General features: G+C 40.0%; 4 protein-coding genes across 4 annotated transcripts; 2 read left to right on the top strand and 2 right to left on the bottom strand.

Moving 5' to 3' along the window:
- Positions 1-1,612: 1,612 nt before the first annotated feature.
- On the bottom strand, positions 1,613-7,911 carry LOC112566669 (serine/threonine-protein kinase 40-like). Its single transcript, XM_025242966.1, has 9 exons — positions 7,757-7,911; positions 7,188-7,441; positions 6,222-6,307; positions 5,596-5,730; positions 4,693-4,929; positions 4,321-4,489; positions 4,032-4,176; positions 3,412-3,531; positions 1,613-2,538 (listed from the first exon to the last, which is right to left on the bottom strand). The coding sequence occupies exons 2-9, from the start codon at positions 7,405-7,407 to the stop codon at positions 2,226-2,228; spliced, it is 1,425 nt and encodes a 474-aa protein (XP_025098751.1). The 5' UTR covers positions 7,408-7,441; positions 7,757-7,911; the 3' UTR covers positions 1,613-2,225.
- Positions 7,912-8,000: 89 nt separating this feature from the next.
- On the top strand, positions 8,001-11,778 carry LOC112566670 (39S ribosomal protein L19, mitochondrial-like). The gene is made up of 6 exons (XM_025242967.1): positions 8,001-8,272; positions 8,737-8,962; positions 9,172-9,296; positions 10,335-10,469; positions 10,709-10,896; positions 11,195-11,778. The coding sequence occupies exons 1-6, from the start codon at positions 8,209-8,211 to the stop codon at positions 11,456-11,458; spliced, it is 1,002 nt and encodes a 333-aa protein (XP_025098752.1). The 5' UTR covers positions 8,001-8,208; the 3' UTR covers positions 11,459-11,778.
- Positions 11,779-13,551: 1,773 nt separating this feature from the next.
- On the top strand, positions 13,552-20,221 carry LOC112566213. Its single transcript, XM_025242235.1, has 6 exons — positions 13,552-13,686; positions 15,590-15,965; positions 16,696-16,931; positions 18,178-18,322; positions 18,649-18,747; positions 20,124-20,221. Exons 2-6 carry the CDS (start codon positions 15,782-15,784, stop codon positions 20,201-20,203), a joined length of 744 nt encoding a protein of 247 aa, XP_025098020.1. The 5' UTR covers positions 13,552-13,686; positions 15,590-15,781; the 3' UTR covers positions 20,204-20,221.
- Positions 20,222-20,467: 246 nt separating this feature from the next.
- LOC112566211 (aquaporin-7-like) lies at positions 20,468-25,550 on the bottom strand. The gene is made up of 6 exons (XM_025242233.1): positions 24,742-25,550; positions 24,071-24,197; positions 22,100-22,237; positions 21,749-21,867; positions 21,213-21,430; positions 20,468-20,744 (listed from the first exon to the last, which is right to left on the bottom strand). The coding sequence occupies exons 1-6, from the start codon at positions 24,931-24,933 to the stop codon at positions 20,504-20,506; spliced, it is 1,035 nt and encodes a 344-aa protein (XP_025098018.1). The 5' UTR covers positions 24,934-25,550; the 3' UTR covers positions 20,468-20,503.
- Between the last annotated feature and the right edge of the window lie 687 nt (positions 25,551-26,237).

Below are 26,237 nucleotides of genomic sequence, written 5' to 3'. Positions count from 1 at the left end.
GTGAGAGGATGGAGATTGGGGGGTGGGAGAAAGAAGGAAGCGAGGGGTGGGTGCCAAGGGCAGAATAAGTGGCTGGGGCCAGACAAAGTGCGATAAGCATAGTAACACGTCGCTGGGTGCAGCTTCTAAAAACAGTCTCCTACTTCTGCGCCTCAGCCAGTGTCTCGAGTCGGGGTGTGAGTGCGTGGAAAGATGAGAAGCCCTTCTCCATGCAGGCGTGGAATAAAATGCTATCTTCCCTGGCGAGAAGCGAGGCAAACCTTGGAAAATGGGGCCGAAGGGTTGGGGGAGAACCTGGGAAACGAAGCTGCGAATGGAAGGAGGGTGAGAGCGTGTTTGAGCGTGCAGCACTTGTGAAAAAAAAAAAAAACCAGCAATTTTGGTGGGTTTTTGTTTTGGTTTTTTGCGGAAGCGAGGACGATCAGGAGGGAAGCGAGGTGACTAGGTGCTGACATCATGGCTCTTGCAGTGAAACTGCAACATCACCACGGCCTGAGGCCACCAAGACTTGTGCAAAGCACACTTGCCGCGCCCATGGCGACGTGCGGTATCGCGAAAACCCGGAAACATCGACGAGCAAGCCCACGGTTCCTGACCCCGGTGGAAGGACTGAGGACCAGGATCTTTTTTTCGAGGAAGTCTTCAGGAGTTACCTGGTCTCGGTCGCAGGAATTGGGCTGGGGGTGGGAAGGGATTGTTAAACGCGACCGCACGGAAAAAGTTAATTAGAATGATTCGTGATCAGAGAGCAATCTTCGGCGGCGCACATGCTATCAAAGGCAATCTGTGACAGTAAACACAGGGCTAGTTAATGACAGAAAACATGTGACTACATGATAGTCTGTGACACTGCAAACACGCATGGTAAAAACATACTTAACGATAGGTAATCGATTACAATCATGTGCAGAACAACCATGCATGGATAACACGGGTTATATGTGATCCCACAAGATATCAGGAATATCCACACAGGAAGACCCGGCAGTTAGAATAGCCTCGTACGGTGTGTCATGCATCGTGCGGTGTGCATTGTTGCTGGCAAGAACCAGGGCGAACGCGCCGACTGCGACACCAAAGGGAGACAATGGTTGTGGTAGCGGTGGCGAGGATGACCTTTGGACAAGTGGCCAGAGAGCGAGCGGGCTTGGATATACTTGACGAAAGTCTCCTCCCCCGACCTACTTCTCCCTCTAGGATCGACAAAACATGACGTTAGCACTGCACTTGGTTCCGATAGGCCGCGGCCACTTTAGCGAAGCAGACAATGTGGAGCTAAGTTCCATTCCTCTCAAAGTCGACACAGCATTAAATAAAAAGTTCATCGGACTTCTACCTACTAAACACTCGCATCTCATCCCTGCGACATGTGACTGATGTGGGGGAATTATTCGTCAGGACTGCTGGAGTTCCTGTCTCGGCAATAAATACGACGATCGACTTTGATGGACAGAGGATACGAGGGAACCGGGTCGTTAGGCCAAAACTGATGTCGAGGTTTGAACAGATTGATTGACGTTAATCGACAACATTCTTCGAGCATATTTGCTTGTAATTTACTTGTTTGACAAAATAAAGAGAAACGTGTTTTTATATTTGTACGCAAAACGAAAAGCATGAAATATGTATTTTTAATAACAGATATTCATTAACAGGGAGTTTATATAATAAATCAGCCTTGAAAACAGCAACAATTGGGAGTGATGACAAACTTATATATCTTTGCACAATCTTTCGTCCTATTTCAGTCTTACGTTTCATATCGTCTAAGATTTTGACAAAATCTGAGTCCTCAACAGACAAGAGAAAAAAATTTTCCCACGAGGTACCAAGGTCAACACTTTGCTTAGCAACGTAGACCTTACGTTTCTATTAACATCCGTCCCCGGGCCCACGGTGACCCAGACTGTAATTGTTTCACAATGAGAGTGTTCTTTCGCTTCAACGTGAAGAACGCCGGCTGTGATCACTGTTTCCGCTGTGACGACGTAGTAGGCCAGTAAGTCCGCGCCACTCGGATGTGGTGATGGTGCCATGCAGAATCTCACAACCCTACACCGCTGTCCACCGCAAGACACATAACTAATTATGTTAGACGCACTTAATACCCGCATTACAGTAAGGCACAGATCCCGTCACAGGTGCCTACAGCGGATAGCACAGGGATAGTCTCTTTACACCAATACCTCCTTATTGTTATGTTGGCAACAGTGCGCTCCACGTCTTCACTGTTTATTGGCAATCTGGCGGGGTAGCAGTGCCCTGTACACGTACAAATCGGCGGCCACCAATGGCTGGGCGTCCACGTTGAGTCTGTGGATTGTCGGATGACCGGCCTCTCGTCGCGGCGGCTGCACGGCGGACATGGTGCTGGCGGCTTTGTGCTCCAGCACCACGTCGTTCTGAATCTCGAACAAACGCTTCTCCAAGTCGGATGTGCCGTTCGCGGGGGTGTCCTCCGGTTTTGTGTCGTTGCAGCTGTCCTTGTCGTCGACGTCCGGAACCATCTGCAGGGGATTCGAGAAGGCCGAAGCTTTCCTTCAAGACAGATAATGAAACTAGTGCTAGTGATTGAAGTCACAAAGCCCAGTTAAAGTTCTCTCCCTTCTCTTCGATGATGCTTTAACAGTATTTCACCCTACTTTGAACGGGTCGTTGAACCATCAAATAAACAGTTCAGTTCCCTTCCCCTTCTCTCCTTGTTGCTTACTAGTCCTTGGTGAACTGTTTTTGAACTATACACCAAGCGCGACATTGGGCTTTATCTACTTTAAAAAAAATCATTGTCATGAATTTGTTTTTTAGTAAACCACTTGTCCAGTTCGCTACTACTGTACTGTTTTGTAATGAAATTCTGGTGTCAAATATTTACGGAATAAATTAGTCTAGACTCTAGATAATGGACTGAGACAAACAAAAGTATCAGAAACTTAGCTCAGCATATAATTATTCAAAAAACGTAAATTCCTCTTGTGGTTCCAGCCTAGTAATCTTCAACATTTTTAAAATCAACTTTCAAATGTTATTAAAGAATTGCTTATCCAGGCAATGCCACAATCTGCATGAAGCAGTGTAAGTGATAAACATTCCTGAATATTCACGACCAATTTTTAACTGCTGTGTGCATTCTTTCTTCTCACAAGTCAGCCTTAAGCTGCAATGAAATGACACGTCCCCACTTCCTCAGTTGAAAATGCATATATCTACATCTTTAGACATATAAAAAAGCATTTAGCTAATATATGTCTGTAATTAAATATTGAAAAACATATTTTTTGCAATTTTAGAATACTATGTTGCGAACATAAACTTTAAAATGAAACGCAAAAGACAACTAAATATATATATATGCTTGTGTGCACACGTATGCAATGATATCCTTCCTGACATGAATGTGAGGCCTTCACATACCACTGAGCTATGATAGCACCCAGGGTGTCAAGCACTTGCCCAGCTGTCATTCTTGCCTGAGGATCCAGAACAAGGAGTTTACAGATGACCATTTTTGTTGCTTCCGAGACACGACCATCACTACAAACAAGACAGGCACATGTTAAGTCCAAGCTTTAACACACTGATCACACAGTTTAGTAACATTTTCTCTCCCTTGCACTACCTTTGCCCAGGCATAGGGCTAGATTAGATTTCATTTTTGTAATATCATCCACTAACAGGTTTGTCCATCTCTTCTGTTATGCATTTCACAACTTGCGTGTCTACCATGTGTGCATAACAACTAGGGCCCATGGAATCTATCATGTCACTGTGCTATGGCACACAGGATACATCTTTATGGTTTGACCAGCCTGTAAGTAAACTACAATGCTTAAAATATGGCCCTGTTCTTTAATGACATTTTTAAAATTATCAATAACATAATCTTTCAATGCTGTCTTCTGATGCTAAATAACATATTTCTTATCACAAATACAAACCACAGAAAAATTTCAAGACCAAAACTTTCCCACATGGTAGGCATATTCAATAAATAGGCTATGCACATTTTAACAGGACACGATGTAATGGCTTACTTGGGAATGGTGTACTCAGCAGATTTTATTTTTCTGAACAATTCCTGAGGGACGCAGTCATAAAAGGGAAATTGTCCATACAGCATTGTGAACAGCACTACACCAAGTGCCCACATATCACTTGGCTTTCCACCATAGGGTTTCCCTGAAAATATATTTGCTGAAAATAACTTATACATTTTGATTAAAATACCTGCATTTGCTTATCCAGATAATTTGGTTCTTTTGAGTGTTCCCTTGTTAATTTTAAAGGCAGTGATCAATATTGTCTGCAAATCTAACTGCTCACCACTAAGCACGTCAGGGCTGATGTACGCTGGGCTCCCTCGCTGGTCACGCAGAAGATCTGTCTCAGAAACCAAATGCTTGCCGAGACAGAAGTTGGTCACAGTGACTCGCCTGGTACGTTTGTCCAACACCATGTTGCCGAGTTTCAGATCACGATGAACAATGTTTTTCTGAAAATGAGAACTCATTTAGTCTTCTAATTTTATCAGCACAGCAAAGCAATAGCTAGTAACTGCTGCAATACATGTTCATTTTGGAGAGTCCTAAATAAAGACCATGCCCATGCAGATCACTTTTATCTGTTATAGGCCGCAGAAAAAAAAGCAGCTAGTTTTAAATCACACATATTACAAGGACAACAGCTGTCCCTTACCTTATGAAGATTATCTACAATGCGCACAATGTCATAGAATATGACTATAGCTTCTTTTTCTGAAAGCTTTTTCTCCTTGATGACATAGTGTTGCAAGTTGACAAGTTCTGATGTACTGGTGCCAAAATCATGCGGCAGAAGGCAATCTAAAACAAGGCAAATACGTTTCCGCTTGCGGCCTGTTTGTTCTACCATTGCAGGTTGGTCAGGCACCTCCCTCTCTTCCCAAGCTTCATCCTGGACAAGAGAAAGATCTGTTTTCAACAAGTGCCAAATATTATAGATGACATGGCTGATTCGCACCTTCTACAAACTACTTTTCTTGCATTGTGATGAGCATACTTGTACACATACACATGCTCAGATATCAATTTCAAGCAAGTTTCCTCTCCCACAAAACTCTAATAACTTTCTTTTGTCTCTCTTTATAAAAAGTCCTAGTGAGTTGTATTTTTCTGAAGCAGATTTCTTTCACACAAGCTTTTTTTTTTAAAGAACAGAAGGTTATTCTCGTCTATCATATAGCAAATATTTGTAAAAAGAGAGCAAGTGAGGCAATTCAATATGCACAAATCTTTAGATCTAAACTAAAATAGATCATGAAAAGCAGCTCACATTATCGGCAACATGCAAATATGTAATAATTATTTTTCTTTTACTGAACTTGTGATAGAGAGCTTAATTGGCCACTGAGACAGTGATATCCTAAGTTGTTTACTGGTAAGGTACTTGGGAGGCAGAACCTAACTCTCTCCTGCTGCTTTTTATCTCCCATGACAAATGCTAGCCTCTTTTGACTGAATTCACATTACCCAGAAGAAATGTATCCAAAATAACCACAGGCAATACTATAAATCAGCCCTGAAGGTGACTGAAGAAGGTGAATGCTTGCATATGCATTACCTTGAACAACCCATAATGGTGCACAACACCATCTTGCTCCCTAAGTAAAGACAAGAGGGAGTACTCTGTGTGCATCAGCATTTTTCCTTGCCGATCATCTTGCGTCTCTCTGTTTGGCTCTTCAAGTGTCAGGATCTATATATGGCAGCACATTTAAAAATATTTTAATATTTTACACAAAAATGATGTGTGAAAATAAAGACTCTTTTTCTGGTTTAGTTTTACCATATCGTTTAAATTACTATTATATAATTAATTGGTTACTAATTACCATCCATTCCTAATCTACGTTAAATAAAAAGACAGAAAATAAAGACTTTGCTCTGAAGTGACAATGATACAACTTAGGGACAACTTAAAAATTTGAAGTTGTATAATTTTATTACTAATAAACAGTTGTGAGAAGCAGACAATTAGTGATAATGCTAACATCACTTGACAAAAAAAAGTGTTGTTTTTGTGTGAAAATGTCCAGGGATGGCTTGCTTTCCTATATTTAATATTTTAATGCAACACTATTCTACTGTAATTAAATTAGTGAAAAGATCACAAGGACTGCTTGAAAAGCAGGCAAAATAATCTCAAGAAAAAAAATTCAAAGGATAAAGACTTGATTGAAAACTTACCTTTAAAGTGTAGAAATCATCTGTATTTTCCTTCCTTGCCAAAACCTGCACAATACTGTGCACAGGAGAAGAGCCTATCCGAGGACCTAAATTGATAAAAAGATGGCTATCACAATTACATATCTATATTTTTTGTATTAGTTTGATTTTACATATGTGCATTTAGCTTTATCATATTTGTTTATAACTGCCTGTAACACTGACTGTCAAACATAAGGACATAATTATTTTAAAAGAAGAAACTTATTTTTTGCTTACCTAAAATGACTTTTTCCTAAAATACTGTTATGCCTATTTTTGCATATAGATAGTACCAAACAGTTTACAATTCTTTTTTTATCACCTATAATTAGATGCATCACATGCATGCACATATGCACGCTTTCCTTCCCCAAAGATTTTTGAGCACTTTTCGTTACATCGTCATTAAAAAAAAAAAAAGACTTTTTGAGGACAGAGCACTCTTGTAACAAGATGAAAATTAAACTCATGATCTTCTAATTTGTTGAAGAATAAATAATTGACAGGATGCTTCAAGATTCATAATTATTAATGAAGTGGGTATTAATAGATTACACGTTTTCTCAAATAAACAAAAGTATCGTGACCACATCACAGCTGTATTGACATACATAAAACCTGAAATGACTGCAATTAACTGCAATGATAAACATGTCCTGTGAGTGTATGAGAAGTCCCATCTGCTCCCACTAGGTTCCTGATCCTGGGGGAAAGCTGTCTTCATTGGTTAAGCCATATGGCTTTTAGCTCTGTGTAAGCATATGTGTGAAGAGTTGCAGTTTATGTCGCTCTGGATGGTGTTGAGCTGTCAGATGAATATAAGAGAGGGATGATCTAATGCCTGCTGGTATTTAGATGTAATTCGTTCACAGCTGCGCAAGCATCTTAAGTACCCTATGTGAAAAAGTTTTAATGTGATGTATCATCCCGTATCATCATAGTCACCTAAAAGGTAAGGACCAGCTCTCTTTAATCCTCTCTTGACAATCCTAGGAAAAGTCTGATGTGGAATAGCTGATGCTGCAGGCTCTGGGGTGCAGATGTTGTCTGAAAAGCTGGTGCTGCTGCAACTTGTTGACGGTGTTGGAGTTTTGGTGCTGGGGTACCTTGGAAGCTTTCGCGGTGTGCTAGATGTCTGTGACTCTGAGCTGCAGGAGCGCTTCATCCCTTAAATTTTTTTTCGAGGTGCCTTCTCCAGTCTAAATGCAATGAAAATGAAACATTATATATAAGACATAAACTTCTACTACTTTTAATTGACATTATTCTTAGTCGCAGAATCAACTATTCTTAGGAAAACGACTCAGCTGTTTGACAGCACTTTATAATAGTAATTGATACACAAATTTTCTTCGTGAACGAAGAAAAACTGAAGCAGTCATCATACTCTACAGAAATTTCTCTTTAGTTGTGCAATCGTATTGTTACAAAATTTTAATGAAGAAGAAATGACGATGAAGATCTTTACATCTACCACAAAGAATCTGCCATTGATCATTCTTATTATTACCTACCTAGACCAAATGTCTGATAAATGTAGGGATGATAATTAAACTGTTCATGTTTACGTTACAGGATGTAGGTCGAGTATTATCTTTAAAAGTAAAATATTCGTATATGGCTTAGTAAATTTTCTCGGTTTCAGGGTAGAGCGATGTCGTCTGACACAGTGACGTTTACAACAGGTTATTGACGTCATCAGATCGTGCGTTGAGATGAAAGCGATTTTCTATCACACAAGAGCGGATACTACTGTGGTCTTTTCAATTCTAGGTTCTGCGTGTTGATATGAGAATAAAAGCTTTTTTTAATTTTCAATAACTATAAAAGCCTTTAATTGTTATTTCTTGTAAAGAAAAGTCAACGTTTTGGCGATGTAATTGCTGACAAGTACAGTTATTGTGATCTCCTTATTCTATCACGAGTTATCTTCATACAGTTCAAGAAGGTTGAAAAGTTGTGGGCAATGGCCGTCCTCGTGCAGATTTTTAGAGGTTGTGCTTGGAAAGTGGGGAAACTTCCTTTGGAAAGTACGAAATTTGTGATTTTTCGATTGAATTCTATTATTTGTAAATTTAACTTAGCCTTTGCGCAGAGTAGACATCATTATGAATATAATTTCTTATTTGTCTCCAGTCAAAATAAAACCACCTAACAGCAATCGTTGTAGCGCTACAATCAGATTGGGGGAGGAGAGCGACGATATACATTCATTGAGAAGAATATCTTAAGCACGCGCTCTTTAACAGTGAATAGCCTGATGTACTTAAGATTGAACGCGTTATGACTGTCATTCATATCGTAAACGATGTTTGGAAATGCATGTTTTTGTACCACCAAAGACAAACAGGTCATACAATTACATGTTCAAACCTCTCTACCTTACAAGTATGAAGATTAAATAAACTTCTTTGCACGTTTAATCGCATTATAATTTTTAAACTTGCTTTTTAAGCATGGCTTAATGCCTACAGCTAACAATTTATATCAACAGCTCCAGCATGCAGTATTGGTGCACTTTATATCCACACAAAACCCATTACCCCTGATGTCTATGGCAACACTAAAGCAAGGCGTGCACGAGAACTGAGGCCTAGAAGAAACTACCTTCTGAATGAGGATGTTGAAAAGCAACGGAGATCTCTGTTGCAAAGAAACCCAGAAGTAGAGTCTTCAGTAGCTGATGTAGAGGCATCATCAGATTTGCTGCAGAACTTAAGGTATACGTGAAATCCCAGTTCATAGCAGATTGTAAACCCGTGGCACTTTTTTTAAATATAAAATTTATAGAATATAAATGTGAGACTATGGCTTGAGTTTTTTTGCTTCAAATGCAAGGTAGAGAGTTTCTATTTCAGATTACTGTTTGGTTATACAATTTTATAAACAACGGTGGAGACTTATGTCGTAATTTTTTGCATCTGCATAGAGAAAAGATGCCAGAATTTATGCCAAGACCCGATATATTGTCTCGGGATCGTATCTTGGAAAAACTAGAGCGCCAGGACATGTATCGGAGACGGGAAGTCATCAACATTCCTGAATTTTTTGTTGGTGTGTATTTCTCTTCTTTTGAAATTATTTTTGTATAGATTTCTTTGGGTGTACATGTTGCATGCACACATTCTCTCCCTCTCTCACAGGTCCTCCTAACCACTTACATAGACATATACTTACAATGTCAGTAGCCTAACAATTTCATGAGTATATTTGCATTAATATAAGTATATACATGTATCTGTGTAAAGTATATATATGTATGTAAAGTATATACATATATATGTATGTAAAGTATACACATATATATGTGAAGATATTGTGCAGAAATATTATCACTCTAATGACATAGCTTTTAAAGACAATCATTTTTTTTTTCTAGCCATTGGTGTTAAAAGTAGTCATTTTTGTTTCTAATTTATGAATCAAAAACAAATATGGGCCTTCATTAGTACAAGTTTAGATTTTGGATTTTGTACAATTGCACTTCCAATAAGAAGCATGTTTAATATACCTCTTGTTTCATGTTCTCTACTTTGTGATACTTTCTCAGTTCTAGAATTGTTGACCTTGTTGCCCCTATCAGTTATTACTGTATGTTGGCTTTGTAAAACCCTTAGAGCCTGCCTAGATGGATTTATAGTGTATATGTAAAAGGCTGACTAAAAGCAAAATGTAAAAAATGTGAGGTATTAGTGTAGTAGAGTGATGGTGTATTTGGTGCTATGGTGTGACAGCAACTTTCTGCAACACACTTGAACAGAGGCAGGAACTAGCCAGCAAGTGTAGAACCTTTTAATTTGTGGGCTTGAACAGTGGCCACAGATGCGTCACGCCATCAAAGGCTGTAAAGTCGGGGCTGTCTCATCCAAAGTTCTCTTTATCTGCCGCACGTCTGTTCTGTCTGATCCCGTCTTAGCTCTGCCCTTATATATCCCTTGAAAGGCTAGCTTTCTACAATGATCCTATACAGCCGCACCCATTGGGAGCTTTAAACCTAGCCAATCACTATCAAGTAGTATAACATATTTTGCTCTTCGCCACTTTTATTGGTATATATGTCTATATAATCTCGTTTCTGCATCTGATGATTAGGCAGCATCATGGCAGTAACAGTGGCTGATAAAAGTGCACCAGGGAAGCAGAGACGCTTTGTTGGGATCTGTATTTATCGTGAAGGACAGGGTTTGTCGGCAAATTTCATCCTTCGAAATGTAATCGATGGGCAAGGTTTGTGCATCCTTACACATTTTATTTCATCTTTTGGATCCATGCTGGTTTTGTTTTACAGTCCTGTGGTTGAAATAAAATGCACTGTCTTCAAGATCAGCAATGGAGAGTAATGATTGCTATTGCTATCTGAGTTTTGTTTCCTTTTTTTTCTTTCAAAGCAGCAATATACCTATGTGCTTTATGTATTCTCCTTTGATTGAGAATGATTGCGTTCATCATTTTCTTTATTGTTCCAGGTGTGGAGATCCGCTTTGAGCTCTACAACCCAACATTGTTGAAGATTGAAACGCTGAAGCTGGAGAAGAGACTGGATGATCAGCTGATGTACCTGCGAGATGCTCCACAAGAATACAGCACTGTACCCTTTGACTTTGAGCCTGTCCCTCTGCCAAAAGGCGCTGCTGTACCTCTCAACCCATTAAAAGTAAGTCACTCTGTAATACAGCTTTTTCTGGTTTATGAGTCTGTGTCATGATAACTTGGATTCAAAGACCTACATTACATTTGAAGGAAGACTAGACTGACTTCCAGTTTGTCGCTTGTAGTTCATTATGTGCACAAACAGAATAAGTGAGAAGAAGAGAGATAATGGTACAACCTTATCCACTTGTATTGTCAGAAAGCTTGAAGCCAGTCAAGGCCAATAGTCTATAAATGTTGCAACTATTCTTAGCCACAGATCTATAAGACCAATAGAAATTGTCCACTTGTATGCTTTACAGGTCAAATTAAATCGTAGGCCTTGGCATGAAAGATGGGAGCGAATGAATCTGAAAGGTGTGGAAGATTTGGGCCTCCCTGAAAGATTCTACAAGCGAGCTCAGGAACTTGCCAAACCTTGGGAGCGCTTTGACCTCATGAAGCAGTACAGGAGTACAATTGATGATGATGAGGCCCAGACTGTCATGAAGGAAGTATATGCAAAGACAAAGAACATACAGTCTTTGCGAAGACAACAAAGAACCCAGAAACAAAAAGAGAAATGATACTGTTCATCGGAAAATGTTCATGTTATTTGCAAAAATAGTTTTAATACGAAGAACAATGCCTGATGTTTTTCTGTTGTCATTTTACCTTTTTTTATTATTATTATTTTTTAATCTGGCAAATAAGTCCAGAGAATTAATGGCTGCTGGAGTTTCTCATGAAGCCTATAAGGAAAGTGAACTTTGTTAATTAAAGATTGCACGGTGTGGTCGCTCATTTATACCTTAGAATTACAGTTTGCCTCATTGTAAAAATGAAAATATGAAACTTCATGTTGCACTTAACCAGTAAATGGACATAAAACATTTTGATGATGGTGGTTTTTGAGTTGTGCATAAATTTTGACTTATCTTTCTCAACCTTGACTTTGTGAAGGAAAACAAATCTCTTTTAACTTATCCACAGCATGATGCAAATTCTTGCCAACAGACAATATTGATAAGGTTAACAACAAATAAATACAATCATTGCGTGGTGCACAAAACAAAAATCAGCCTTTACAATGAAAGCTTCTCATTGAAGGGTTTTGCAAGAATTGATAATCAAGGTTGCTTTGTTATTTGTTGTGTTATAGCAAACAACATGCAAACAGCAAAGTTATGTAGATTTAAACATAAATTAATGGACTGTAAATAACATCTGTAATTTTTTTTTCCCAAGAGTTTCTTGAAATGTAAAAATGTCAATCTAAAAAAAAGTTGAGAGGAGTGATATAGCTTTTTCAAACACTTTGTTCTATAGTTCTTTGTGGTACCTATGTTTGACTGCTTAAAATGAATGACAGTTTAAAAGAGAATGCTGTTATTTCTTAAAGTATGCAGGGATGGAAAAATTTAAAACTGATGCTCACAAAGGTCACAGCCAGTGCAAGAACACTTGGACATGGCAGCAAATTTGTGACATCATTTGTGTTAAAGATTAAGGACCATTAGCAAATTAGACATTTCTGACGGAGAAACAATGCTTCCAAAGATGCACTTTCTTTTCTTGAATTTAAGAAGAAGAATAAATGCAAAATTTGTAAAGCGCCTACTCACACTCCTAAGGAGTTTGCTCTTAGCATCTCAGAACAAGAACAAAACGTGGACAGTACCAAGGGACAGGAAAACAAATAATTTATGAACTATAAAAGAATAAACAACAGTACTAATAAAGAATAAAATCAAATACAGAAAATGCGATGAGGAACCAAATAACAAGAACTGAGTGTAACATAATATACCAAAAGGAAAGGGTGTGAAAAAGGACTAGCCTTATGTGCAAGGGTGTTAAAAGTAATGTATATGGAAGAGGTGCGTTTTCAGTCCACGTTCGATTCTGTTTTTAGTCTTGCAAGATATGTACTTTTGACTTATTAGATAAGAGTTTAAAATGAAGAATACATTTATAAAGGTGTTTTCTAGAGAGACCTGCAGAAAAATTTTGAGATAACACTTGACTGCCCTCCATCACCTTAATGCTGCTATCCGCTCATCACCTTGGATATCTTGCCTAAGACACGGATGTTGAAAAGGAACCGTCGAGATCATCGCTATCGTCTCCGGACATCATTCAGTAATTTCTAAAGCACTGAGTACCAAATCTTCACGCTTCTGTCCGACCCCTTAAGGCAAGATCAGCTGTACGAGAGAGAATATCTGGCTGTAAACAGCCAATGCCTCCAAGATTAAATTTGTATCTCGTTGTATTAATTGTGCATTACGTTAGATTGTGCCTTGAATTGTTAACTTCATTGAGCGCCATTTCCTTGACAATCCCCCCCCCGCCCTCCACCTTTTCAGTGTGAAAGCGCCATTTGGTGGAAGCGTTATCCCTCAACACCGAAAAAATCATTACTACATCTTTTTAAAAGTAAACTGTGGGACTAACAACGTGAAGTCCATCGTGCTGTTGATTTTTTTCTGTGCATGGAGATATATTTGTAGGGGTGTAGCTTAATAAGAGAAGAAGGGTATTTAGCCAGGTTTGGCGAGTTTCATTTGCTAACTCTTCTATTCTATAGAGCATATATTTCTTCAGCCGGAAAGGCGACAGGCCGGAAATCCTTAAATCAACTTAAATCCTTGTATGTGAACGTGGGTGTGTGAAGTACTTGGCAATGACAGTGCCCATACCCAGGCCGGCAACACATCCGCAGACTGTTATAAACCAGATAGCCTGCACACCAGGATGGAGCGTGCATGCAGCTTGATGTATTTCCTTGCAGCAGCAGCGATCCTCTTAACAAGTAGGCCTGTAGTTAAGCATTTTGTCAACAAAATCTTAATGTTGTTAAATGCGCCTTACTCTGATATGTCTTACTCTCACTTTATAACTAGTAGGAGCGCCAGTCCGACTAAAGAGCAGGCATGTAAAGTATCCACCTTTTTCACCACCAAAACGCTCATTCTCAGATCTTAGTGAATGATCCTATTCATCTGTGACAAACCCTAAACGTTTGAAACACTGACCTAAAGTAAGAGTAAGATAGTATGATGCCATTGTAGTACATCGAAATGTTAAGGGCCTTAAGACCAGCTGCATATCTTTTTATTTGAAAATTGGTTATATGAGGAAATCGGAATTATGTAAGAGTGAAGATGTCATCGAATACAATTGATAAACAGCAATGAAAGGTCACATTGAAAAGAACAGTGGCTAGCACAGCAGAAGGTGAATCTTATGTGATGATATTTGAGTGACCTCTAAGACAACAGTAAAGTATACTTTCATAAATACAAGAAATTACACCATGAGTATAGTCAGCGTGCTTAGACATTTATGCTTGTTCTGTTCACCAAACGAACTGTGTCACTGGTGCGTTCACTTTTTAAACATTGTTATTGTCAGCTATTGAGCTTTGTATTAAGATAACACGGTCCACCCGATGTAGTTTATTATCGTGACTTTGGAGAATCTGCGGGAGAAAGTTTCGAAGGAGGTAGTTTACCTATTGTGAGACAAGCACTGAGTCTGGTACTGGTATGTTCTTTGACTTCAACAAATCAATCATGGTAAAAAGATGCTCTTGGGGTTTGTGTAACGCCTATTCTAGGTACCCTGAAAGAGTTATAAATGGACAGGTAATGTTCATACCATTTCCAAGACCGTTTCATGACAGGGAGAAATGTCTCAGATGGATAAAACCACAAACTTGTATTAAAACTTTGCAATCAACCTCATGGGCAGCTTAGTCAACAACGACACCTTTTACATTCACAGCAAAGTAAGTCGAATAATTTAGCACCAGCATGTAAAAGATGCAATAAATAAAAGCGCCAAGACAGAAAACAAGCAGTACTCGACATTTAAAGTGGTGAATGATATATATATATATCTTGCCATAAAGGCAAGTGTTCGTTGTTTTTCGGCACAACATGGTTACAGGGATGGAGATTTCAGATATATGAACGAGGGACTGAGGGTGGGGGAGGGGACAAATCACATGACTACTGCTATTTCTCATCCATGCATTGTTACACGCACAGTGACCTAAAGTCAGTCACCAGGAAGGTGTAGAACTAGACTTTGAGCCCTATGATAAAGTACATGTATACATCTCTTTCGGACTTTCAGAGTGTATCGTGTTGTTGATTTACCGCCCCTCACCCCTTCTCAACTCCCCTACACTTCACACAACTTGGTGAAAATATCAGATTCTTATGCCTCTACTCGCCATTTGAAAATGGTTTTATCTGTGTGTTGAGAAGTATTGTTATATTATTCGAGAATACATTTGCCAAATGATGCATATTCATGTTCTCAATCATTCTTCTCATTTTTGAGGTTGCAAAGAACCATTTACATACCGGCAGGTTTCATTGTCAAATTATGCATTTTAGACGAAAAATTCGTTTATTTATTTCATACTTTTTCCCAAAAAACTTTGTTTTTTAAAAACAAACAATCATTTGCTGCAAAGCAAGTTTTGTCTTGAAATAACCTTGATCAACATCTGTTTGCTCTTTCAGTGTAACGCTCTGTGTTACTGGAGTTATTCTGGAGTAAACCTCTGTGTAAAAATAGCAGTGACAGCAGTGGTCTGAGTTATTGCTAAAAAATGTAGCCAACATTTAGATACTCCAGCTCTTTTAACAAGGTGAAATGTGTGATGAGTGTATTCACTTTTGAAACATCTTTCTTTTTTTCAGATGTTGTACTTGGTATTAGTCAGTGCGGTATCCAGTTCGTTGAATTTGAAATTCTGATGGTGTGCAATCAAAGCAGGTCACTCAAAAGAAAAAGAACGTTGTGCTGCTGATGGTGAGGGATTAATTGTTGGTGAACTGATCTCAAGTTCTTTTAGTAATGCACCAGCATGTGAATTCATCAACACTGATGCCATGAACATGACATGCTTGCGAAGCAATTCTGGGAGAGAAAGGGAATATGATGAAGTGTTTGCACAGATTCTGGATGCTGTCAGTGGAAAACATGAAATTGCACATCTGCCTAGAGTGAATCCTCTTCCTATGGAAAAAGATCGTGTGACACCTTTCATTGCATTCAAAAAATCCTGCAAACCAGGTATTTGAAAGTTCTTCTGTTTGTGTTGAGACCATACTGAGATCATTGATATCTGCAGGTTATATCTATATTATTAGATTGTATTTTGAAACCCTATATATCAAAGGCACTTTTCCCATTATTTATCTTATAAATAAGTAGAGTGTTGGAATGTGTGTGTGAGTGTAGGTGCAGTTGAAACCTGTACAAATTTTCAGACAGTAGCTTTTTTGAAAGGGAAAGGCAGAGTTTAGGGAGGGGGATGAAAAAAAAGTGAAGGAAAGAAGTGAGATGAGTTAAATGATGGCTGGCACCGCCTCCACCAGTATTACAATTTTTATTTCTTCCTTCACTGCCCCTGTTGTCCAACATGAGCTGTCAACCTGTCAAGGTAAAAAAACAAAAAAACAAGTGTCACACTTTTTGCTACCTTGTTGTCCTGCAGGAATAAGTCTGTGTGTATGTTTGTTTCTGTGTGTGTCAAGTGTTCATATTTATGCATAGAATGATTGATGATTGCTCACCTATATGTGAGGAATACCTAACTTGTCAAAGGTAAAGTCAGGGTAGAAAGAGTATGATGGGCTCTGCTGTCCACATTCCCTGCATTTAAATCACTGTGAACCACATTGTTTAGTCCCCTTTAGGGCACCAGGCTAAGGAACTTCTATCTGTACCTCCTGTCCTCACAATTCTAGATTTCATTTCAGTCTTCTTTGAGAGTGTTAATAACAATATTTGTATGTTACAGTTGATCCAGATCATGGTGAAGGAGCTCATACTGTCATAGACATTTGCACAAACCGAACCATAACCTTCGCACGTGTGTATCTGATGCTAAATAGTGAGAAACATGTGGATGTCCTGACAGAACCCTCTGTTATGTGTCACTGCACACTGCAAGCAGATTCTAGTATCACACTCTATGCCCTTGATGTGCGACTACAGAACAGCAGCAACAACCAGTGTGGTGCTTCCTCTCTTGAGGTTTGTTACAGACTATGCATGTTTACATATATTAAATGTATACAGGCAAGTGTGTGTGTGCTGAAGCTGTACCTGGCAATTACTTAACTGAACACACTTGACTCAAATAAATACAGGTACAAATTTCACAGTAAAATTACAGTTGGAAGAGTTTGCCAAATAAATCAATTCTTGGACAGTGTGAATTGTGTGGGTAAGGCTGGGTATCCCTGCTAGTATATGATAAATCAGAATTGTGCTTGATTTTGTATCCCTCAAATAGTGGCCTGAGAGATTCATGGTAAATAATATATTTAAATGATATGGGCAGGCAGACGAGACATCTGCCTAGGGCTTTTGGTAGTCGTCAGGGGCTTGATTAATATGGAAAAAGTGTCTTTAGCTTCCAACTAAAACCGTGGCGTCGAGGGCCCCTCACATGCCTTATGCCTCGGGCTCCGCGGAGGCTAAGAACGGGCCTGGCTGTGGTAATACCAAAACATAAGTGCTTATTTAACTCTTTAGTAAAAGGTGCTTTACAAGTAAAAAATACGAGCACAAAGACATTATTAATAATAATAGTCTCAAAACGAAGAGTTCATTGAGTTCTCATGTTGAGAAAAAGGGAATGCTATGAGCATAGATGCAGTGACTACAGCTCAGTTCTACTACCAAACATCTATTTCTAGCCCTCTCTTTGGCTCTCTTTTGTGAGTGGTTTGTGGCTGTGATTTGTAGATGTAGTAGTAGTATGGTAATGGTAGTAGTGGTGATGGCGGTGGTGGCAGCAACAACTTATATACTGTCATTGCACATTTTTGGCGCTCACATGACTGTCATAAGGGTCGGCAGGGGGCAGCATCGTACACAATAGATCAGAGGATCAAATCCACGCTTGTTGTCTCACATAGATATAATGTTAAATGAGTTTGGTACTGAAAATGTATAAGGAGTTTATATATATATATATTTGAATTTTTTTTGTTCACACTAATATTAAATAGGCGGTCCTGTTACGGTTAGCGCCTGTCGCCAATACAGTGAAGGTTGGCTGTCCTGGGTTCAGCTCTCGTCTCGGGCTCGCTGTTCTTTCTCTGCATATGGCATCTGATCATAGGGCTGGCTGCCTTGCCATGAGATACCCTTAGCTGCTGGCTTGACTTGAAAGACCAATTCCCCCCTTCCCCCAACAACCACCACCTATATTGAATGTTGAAGGCATTTGGCTGCTTACCTAAATAATTTGCATGGTTTTCATTTATTTTAGTTCAAATCTGAAGAGAAGTCTGTAGAACTAAAGTGCCAAGACAGACCCTTGTTTGGACTGGAAACACTGTTTGAGGGCAAAGAGATCAATTTGACTCTGCATACAGATTATGCTCCCAAGATGGTGTGGATAGACGGAAAGGCAGGTGAGAAACTCAGGCTAGTGGCCAGCATTCTTTAAAGTGTCTCATGAAGTGAGGGCTGAGTGTGTGTGTACATTCTTGCCTGCATGTCACCTGAGTGTATGTGTGCATGTGCAATGCATTTCAGATTTTTCCAACCACTGAAAGTAATTAATAAATTAGATTTGTCTGCTGCGTGTTGAGTGGCAACTGCTGGTATGACAAAAGAGTGTCCTTTGACTGCGGCTATATGACTAACTACAGTTCTTGTTGTGGCTGTGAACATCAGAATATGTGTGTAGAAATTGTAGTAGCTAAACTAATCTTTTCTTTTGCTTCAAATGCTTCAGACAGCGGAAAATCGACACTGAACACAATCATGGTCTCTTGTAGAACTGAGCTAGAAGTAAAGAAAATTGATGAAAAGCCAGGTGAAAACAACAATGAAGGTAGGAAACATATCGTGAAGCATAACTCAAGGATTTTGTTGCTGCTCATATCTAATAAATAAAGCAGAATGTGATGATGTGTGAATGTGCACAAGCACCAGTAAAAGTGTTGCTGGCAACGTAATTTTTATCTCCCTCTTCACTCTTGATGTGGTGTTTCTGTTGCTGAACATGAACAGTCAGCCCATCATGTTATGGGACATCAAGAATACAAGTGTTTCACTATTTTACTACACAGACACCATACATGAAAACACTTGACTCAAGCGATAGATTAAAATTTGACAATAAATTACAGTTTGAAGAGTTAGTGAGTGAAGCAGGATCAAAATTGTCAGGTAGGAGAGAGTGTGCATTTGCGAATGCGTCGAGAGAGAGAGAGCATATGGCATTGCCAAGTCTGTCTAACAGACACGTTTTTATGTGCATCACACACACGAGTTTCACAGCTTCCTTTGTGTTTATTAAAACTAATTGCGATGTCAAATAACTACACAGCCAAACAGGTTAGAATCGCAATGTCCACAATATTATTTTCCACAAGAAACAGCAGACATGCACATTGCCATTCAATGATTTTTCAAGAAAAAAATTAAATGCACATAATAAAAGTTTGTGATTTCATATTCTGTACATGATCTTTCCACCAATACACAAAATATTTTGACTTGAATGGATCAGCTGACAGTTTATTATGGCGCTTGGCTGGAGTATGGCTTTATCCCGGCTGATATAGTTCACAGAACACGGGATGCAATGTCTGTCAGCTGAAAGTTGAGTTTTCGTTGGATACGCCAGCATACGTTTGTTTTGACTCCCTCGTGTCCTTAAAGGGTAAGACAAGCAAAACAAAAGATACCCTTAAAGGATGGATACTGCCGTTCTGCCGTCATTCAAGACATCTCTGAGGAGACGCAAGCAGGCCGCCATCTTGCTTGCTTATTAAGCCACTTGCTGAAATACATATACAATGTAGGAAAATTTGATGAAGCCTGAACCATAAAACATGAGAGATACTTCACAACTCCAGTACCTTTGTAAATATCTGTTTAGCAATTGCTTTTGTACAGCAAAGACTATTTCAGTTTTTTTTCCCTCTGAAATCCGCCGTGTATATCCTGATGAGAATCGTTCCTAATACTCGGTGACAGAACAAGTCCTCTGCCTATCCCTGAAGGTATGTATACTACTTATTATTTACTGTAATCTTGTCTCATAGGGATAACAGAATTGTACCTTTCCTATAATTCTCGCGTCAAAACTATTTAGGATATTTTTTAAAAGCCACTAACATCCATTAAAAGCACTTTTAAAATTTTGTTTGACTGCTTGTTTTTGTGTAAAGCTGAATGCTATCTTGCTTCTTTATTTTTCAGAAAATGCGTCGGTAAGTATGAGAGAAAATCTACTCCATCCCCACTTTTGTTTGCATGGTATTAATACACGTAAAAGGTAATTGTTCAAGTTTGTAGACGACTTTTGATGCCGGTAACGTTGACCTAATTTTATTTCTTAAGGACAAATTTACTTTATTATAAAAAAAAGGAATATTTTATGAAACAGCACATCAGGTAGATATGTTGCCAGTCAAACAGATACTGTACCACCTATTAATGATGATAACAGATAACTAAGTCATCCCAAACCTGTGACTCTAAAGTCTACAGAGGACTCTGTATTGTAATTCAACAAGTCTCTAGCACCACGCCAATTTCTTACACTAATGGGGCGGGACAGTCCCGTTCCTCATATTATTTTATATTCTTGGTTGGCTGCCATGTTGCCATTGGCCATCATCGGTGATGACTGGGGCTTCATCGTCCTTCACGAAGTCGCTGAGCGGCTGTGGGTCGCTGCTGCCTGCCACCAGCTTCTCGTCATTATCGAACCCCTGGGGCCAGTGCAGTCCTACACAGCCCTGGTACGCCAGCGCCCCTACCACTGCGCCGACATGAGGGCCCAGTATGTTGACCCAGAACCAGTTGTAGTTGCGAAGACTGCAAAAAGAACACAAAGAGTCTAGTCTGTCGTACCCAAGTATATGACATTTCCTATGTTGCTGTTGATTGATGATGGTGGATGATTATCGATGATGGATTGATGGATGGATATTCAGATGGTGATAATGATGATGCTTTTCCATAGACTATAAACGGACCTAAGTATAATTGTGTTTTAACTGGTTTCTTGTTGGTTTCCAATTGTTGTGACAGGAGAAGCAATAATGACGAAAATTGGCCAAATAACAACCAGAATAAAACTTTCAAGTTAGGATTAATTGGGATGATAAGAATAATTTTAAAAGTGGTGAATACTTTTGCCATATTTATATCTCCATATTTGTTGCCTTATTGTTGGTCATATAAACGGGAGTTTATTACAGCGCCATGGACATATTTGTGGGCGATCTTAGGAATGGAAAATACAAATACAAATACAAACGTTTTACAGAACATAAAACGCACCTGAGGGGCCCCAGGCCCCAGCCGGCGATAGCGCTGAAGAGGCGAGGGGCGAGGTCGCGGGCGGGGTTCATGGCGTTGCCGCAGTTGAGACGGAAAGAGAGGCCGAGGCCGATGACCAGCAGACCGTTAGCGATGGGATACAGACCCTTGTTGGGCATCATGTTGCGCGGATCCGACATGGCCATCATGCACAGCAGCAGCAGTCCCGTGCTGAAAACCTGCCGACAGACGACGCTTCTGTAAGAGGAAGAGGATGAAACAATTATCAAGTAGTGCATCATGGTTGTTGACCTGGAGGACGTTTCGTATCTCCCTTTTTACATAAATGAAAGTAATAATAATTCGTCGTCGTCGTCCACAAACATCTTTAGAAAAACGCGACATTTTTTTCGAGTATTTGAAGAGAAATAGTGGAAAGTGTGAGGTGTGAAAAGTGGACAGGCAGAAAGTCTTGTACAAAGCTTTCCGGAAATAGCTGCTCTCTGAAATATCAGACTAGTCACACCTTGACCATGGTTTTCTATATGCCCTCTCACCTGGTCACCTAATCCTGTCCAGACGCTGGCGAAGGGCTGAGGGTATGTGGCCCAGATCGCGGCCGTGCCATTAGGGCCCAACACCTGTCGGCTTCCACCGTCGAAGTTCTCCATGGCCTCTGTAGAAGATGGATGTCAACAACGAGCGTTATCTCCCAAACAAATCATCTCCCTTTTTCTCTATTGCAAAACTGTCTATGCTTGTGTCTTTCAGCTTCTTATTTTGTTTACACGCAACAACTATCACCAAATGAACAAAGCTCGTTGTTGCCGCTGTAGAATATCATTTATATATATCATGAAGGAATGGTAGAGAAGGAAACTGGTTAATCTACCACTTGACTACCTTACCGAAGTAGACCAGGTAGACCAGGCAGCAGGCGCAGAAGCTGCCCAGATACTGGCCAGCCACGTACACCGGCACCTTGCGCCACGGCAGGCGGCCGACTACGCCGTAGGCGACGGACACCGCAGGGTTCAGCTGGCCTCCTGCGCCACAGACGTAACTACGTCATGTTAACGTGAAGCCTACGTGATCTACTGGTTTGAAAGCGGTCGTGTGATCAGTTAAAGGTCTACAATTACAATCTTGTTTACCCTCATATTGCTGGCTTGAGCCCAGTAGTAACTCTATCGCATAAACAAAAGATTGTATTCGTTTTGCAAAATAAGAAATACAGTAGCACACACGCAGTCTATGGCCATTCTTGGCTTAAAAATATGTATGAAGTTTGGCGAAAAGTTTCAAATCAAATCAGACTTTATTGTCTGTCCAAGACAGAAATTTTTCTTTTGCTTGTTAGGTCTGCGAGTCCTTCTGCCATTTATTTAGGATGGCGATTGCTGCTGGCATGAAGGACAGTTTTTCCGCGCTCATGGCACTTTGTGGAGACTGCCCGAGGGCAACAGCTGAAAGTTAGGATGGAGTGTATTTGGTCTGAAGTGATATTGTATTCCATCTTTCTGACTGCATGAAAGTACAGATCAGAAAGTGGCAGCTGTTTACATGTCGGTTAATAAAATCTTTGCCAAACTTGATCAAACATTTGATCGTATTCTTCTTGTTAAGAAGACTTTTTAAGAGAAGAAAAGATATTGAGCATATAGTCATAAGAAAAAGGGAGGTAGAGCAAGCACACTACGATACACAATTACAGAAAGAAATATATATATTCTTGTCATTCTGACTGGCGCATAAGGTCAGTAGAAGTTCAGAAAAGTCCTACATCTCTTCGTACAGCCACATCACTTCTTTTTCTCGACCGGAGTATGCGAGGGATGAAGCGGGGGCCTTCACCCAGACCTCGAGAAGCTAAGGTCAGCAGGGTTGTCAAGTTTGCAGGGTAAATAGGAACTCAAAACACTAGTTACTAAAATCTGAGTAAACACCATCCTCCTGTCCTGTCGTTAGATACAAGCTTAGAGACATCGTCATGCACAGAAGTAGGGTCAAAACCTTGAGGTCCACGGACACACACTGGCTGTAACCTTGCAGGATAAGCTTGTCTCTGAATATTTCTGATGTTAACCCTTTGCTCTGTGGACTGATGGTGTCGGTCTGCACGTCAAGAACGGAGAACGGGGGGAAGGTTGTTTACTCAGATACAGGGAAATGCTATCAAAGATACATCTCGTGTTTAGTATCGTCTTGTACGGCTCAGCCCAGCGATGGTGTACTAAGAGGTTTTGGCACCTGAGGCTCCAGATCACCATCAGTTACAACAATACTATTTGTTCATGTTTGTAAAAGACAAACGAGACTGAAGAGAACTAAGCCAATAATTACTATTAATATAAAAGTATGGTGAGGTGAAAAGTTAGGGGTTAATATGAAAATATTAAACGAGAGCAGACACATATGAAAACATAAATTTATTTTAATTAATACTTTATTTTCATTCAAGCATTGTGAAAAGGGAGAGTGGGGCAAAATAGATTTTGGCACGAGGAGACCACCTATTCATATTCCCTTTCCCCACGCGACTGCACTCCAGTAATATACATAGACACAGGGTCAGTCAAAATTATGCTAATAGAATAGACTATTTCTACAATTTAAGTCTTAACACAATTTTGAATAACCCTGTACATATGTATTTATATATCTTGATTGACTGTTTTGTGTATAGTTCAGTGTTGGCCTGTTTCCCAGGATTTCGGACTACTAAAAAGTGTAATTATTGTTGTAGTTGTTCACTAGGGTAGACCTTAAACAAAAAAAAGCAAAAAATTGAAAAGTAGCTGAAGGCTTGTATGTCTGGATTTTAGTCAACTGCTGATCTTGAGGTTTCCTTGATGGGTTTGAGGATGGGAGGGCCTTACCTGACACACCGCCAGATACATAGATCCCCATGGCAACGCCGATCCCCCACGTGCAGACTGAGGACAAGGCCGTGGCGCTGGTGCCATTGCTGAGGATGTACTGGGCTCCAGAGCCTGTACCATAGGCCTACAACAACAAAAACAACAACTTTCTCCCTTGTCAGTTGAAGCCTAGCTCATACTCTTTCTAGCAACGAACGTTTCATCTCAAAGAAATAATAATTTTAAAAAAATTCACAGCTACTCTATCATTTATTATTGTTGCCGCCTGTTACTACTGCCGCTGATGTTGTTTCTGCTACTATTGTCTTAATGACCGTTATTTGATCAGAAAGTCATGGGGTCAGCAATGACCCATGCCAGAGCTGTGCAGCATCATGTATATTGTATAACAAGTGTTGTGCTGTAGGAGCGATAATATCAACTGCTGGTAACGATATTCGAGTGAATGCATGAGGTATGATGTATAATAAAATAAATAGGTCAAATCCCCGTTTATCTTCAACCTCAATCTGTCATAATCTGTGTTTCTGCACTCAATAGATATAATGCATGCGAACAATAAAGTTTTGGGACAAAGAAAGAAGCAAACAAAACTAAACAAAAACCGAGAAATGTCGTGCTTAGTACTGCGTACTGTTACAGAGCAACATCCGATCTTAAATACTGACCACGAGAACGAAAGTGCCGATGAACTCAGCGATGAAGTTCCTCACGTGCGGCCTGTGTCTGAGGGTCAGCATGGTGACCGGTGAAGTGGCAGCCACACGCTGGGAGGAGACTGGACCCCCGACTGGTTTGTATCTGCCGCGGTTTGAAGTGGAAGTGGCGAAACGCCGGCCCTGGCCACCCTGCTCTCCCATCGTCCATTAAGGGTGCATTCTCCCGTCACCCAGGGTGCATCCTGTCCGCCTGCGTCATCAGCGCTGTTTTCGAGACGATAACGGACTGATAATCTTTAAAGTTTGACCTTTTGTTCCACTTCTAGTGACTGCAGACTAGTCAAAGGGAGAGAAGTAAACAGGGGAGAGAATTTCAAATGACTATTACGAGAGTTAGCGGGACTAACATGATTGCAAGTCGAGCTTGGTGTTTGATTTTGCAGAAAAATCTCGGGTGTATCAAATATTGCAATTATCGTGTCAATTTCCTAATTATCGCTCAAAGTACGGCCTATCCGTAAAGTACACGATTGTTTTTACATGGTGTTACGATACTTGTGTTGGTACCACACCCTTCGAGATGGTGATGTCTTTCCTCCACGTATTTGCCGATGACGACATAACCTCCCACTTAACGACTAAACTATCCCGAGCCTGCTCTCATTACCTGCCACCTCACCTATATTCCATTCACTGTTCGCAGTGTGTCTTGAATCATCCACCGTTTCTGCAGGCTTCAACTAGAAACTTTTTTCGAGCGGCCTCCTGGATGATGATGATAATAATAAACTTACACGTCCTTTGAGTTTTGTTCGTTTATACTTATTGATGATGAAGGATGCTAGGTGAGTGGTTGACCAATGACATCCCTGTATGCATCTGTGCGAATGTGTGAAGTAGGGAACGAGAATATTGCAAGACGCTTTCCCGGCAGGATGTCATTGTGGAAGGAGCATGCAACAGGTCTGCAGCCGAAACAACTTCAGTATCTCTAGAGCCAACCTCACTTGTACTTCGAGATCGAGTGCAAGACTCAGGAGGAAGGACGCTTGGGTTAGAGAACCTTGACGCACAGGGTGAGTCAGGACAAAAAACTGTCAGGACTGTCTGCTGTCGCCGTGGAAATCAAAGGACCACACGACCAGGACTTGCACTACTTGTGAGGATCGACACCAAGGCCGACAAAAGTCGTCGTTCTCAAAGAGAGAATGCCTGCTGGGTTCGTCTGTACCCCAAACACTGAGACAATGTGTCATTTATGACTTCCATGATGCAAAACATTTCTATTAAGTAAAGACTAAAGCATAAAATGAAGACCATTGACAAATTTGATTTAATATTGGATCATGGTAAAGTACCTTTGGATACTATGGACCTGTAGATGAGATCAAGCCTAGTACTGCTCAGGAAGAAACACTCATTAAGCTTGACATGATAGTGGCACTTTTGGAATTATACTAGCTGCAAATTAAAAGTTTCAAGTACTTTAAATTTAATTTCCCCAA

The sequence above is a fragment of the Pomacea canaliculata genome, linkage group LG6 (genome assembly GCF_003073045.1).
Source record: "Pomacea canaliculata isolate SZHN2017 linkage group LG6, ASM307304v1, whole genome shotgun sequence".
NCBI classification, from domain to species: Eukaryota; Metazoa; Mollusca; class Gastropoda; order Architaenioglossa; family Ampullariidae; genus Pomacea; species Pomacea canaliculata.
Note: the sequence above shows the minus strand (reverse complement) of the source record. Positions and strands in the feature narration are given on the sequence as shown.

Coding starts and splice junctions, on each gene's coding strand:
- LOC112566669 (XM_025242966.1), bottom strand. CDS start 7,407: ATGAAGCGCTCCTGCAGCTCAGAGTCACAGACATCTAGCACACCGCGA. Junction 4,490..4,692: donor TTGTAGATAATCTTCATAAG/GTAAGGGACAGC, acceptor TCTCATTTTCAG/AAAAACATTGTTCATCGTGA. Junction 3,532..4,031: donor GCTGAGTACACCATTCCCAA/GTAAGCCATTAC, acceptor TCTTGTTTGTAG/TGATGGTCGTGTCTCGGAAG.
- LOC112566670 (XM_025242967.1), top strand. CDS start 8,209: ATGGCCGTCCTCGTGCAGATTTTTAGAGGTTGTGCTTGGAAAGTGGGG. Junction 8,963..9,171: donor GATTTGCTGCAGAACTTAAG/GTATACGTGAAA, acceptor GCATCTGCATAG/AGAAAAGATGCCAGAATTTA. Junction 10,897..11,194: donor TACCTCTCAACCCATTAAAA/GTAAGTCACTCT, acceptor TATGCTTTACAG/GTCAAATTAAATCGTAGGCC.
- LOC112566213 (XM_025242235.1), top strand. CDS start 15,782: ATGAACATGACATGCTTGCGAAGCAATTCTGGGAGAGAAAGGGAATAT. Junction 15,966..16,695: donor CAAAAAATCCTGCAAACCAG/GTATTTGAAAGT, acceptor TGTATGTTACAG/TTGATCCAGATCATGGTGAA. Junction 18,323..18,648: donor GTGGATAGACGGAAAGGCAG/GTGAGAAACTCA, acceptor CAAATGCTTCAG/ACAGCGGAAAATCGACACTG.
- LOC112566211 (XM_025242233.1), bottom strand. CDS start 24,933: ATGGGAGAGCAGGGTGGCCAGGGCCGGCGTTTCGCCACTTCCACTTCA. Junction 24,198..24,741: donor TCGGCACTTTCGTTCTCGTG/GTCAGTATTTAA, acceptor TTGTTGTTGTAG/GCCTATGGTACAGGCTCTGG. Junction 20,745..21,212: donor TGGGGCCTGGGGCCCCTCAG/GTGCGTTTTATG, acceptor TTCTTTTTGCAG/TCTTCGCAACTACAACTGGT.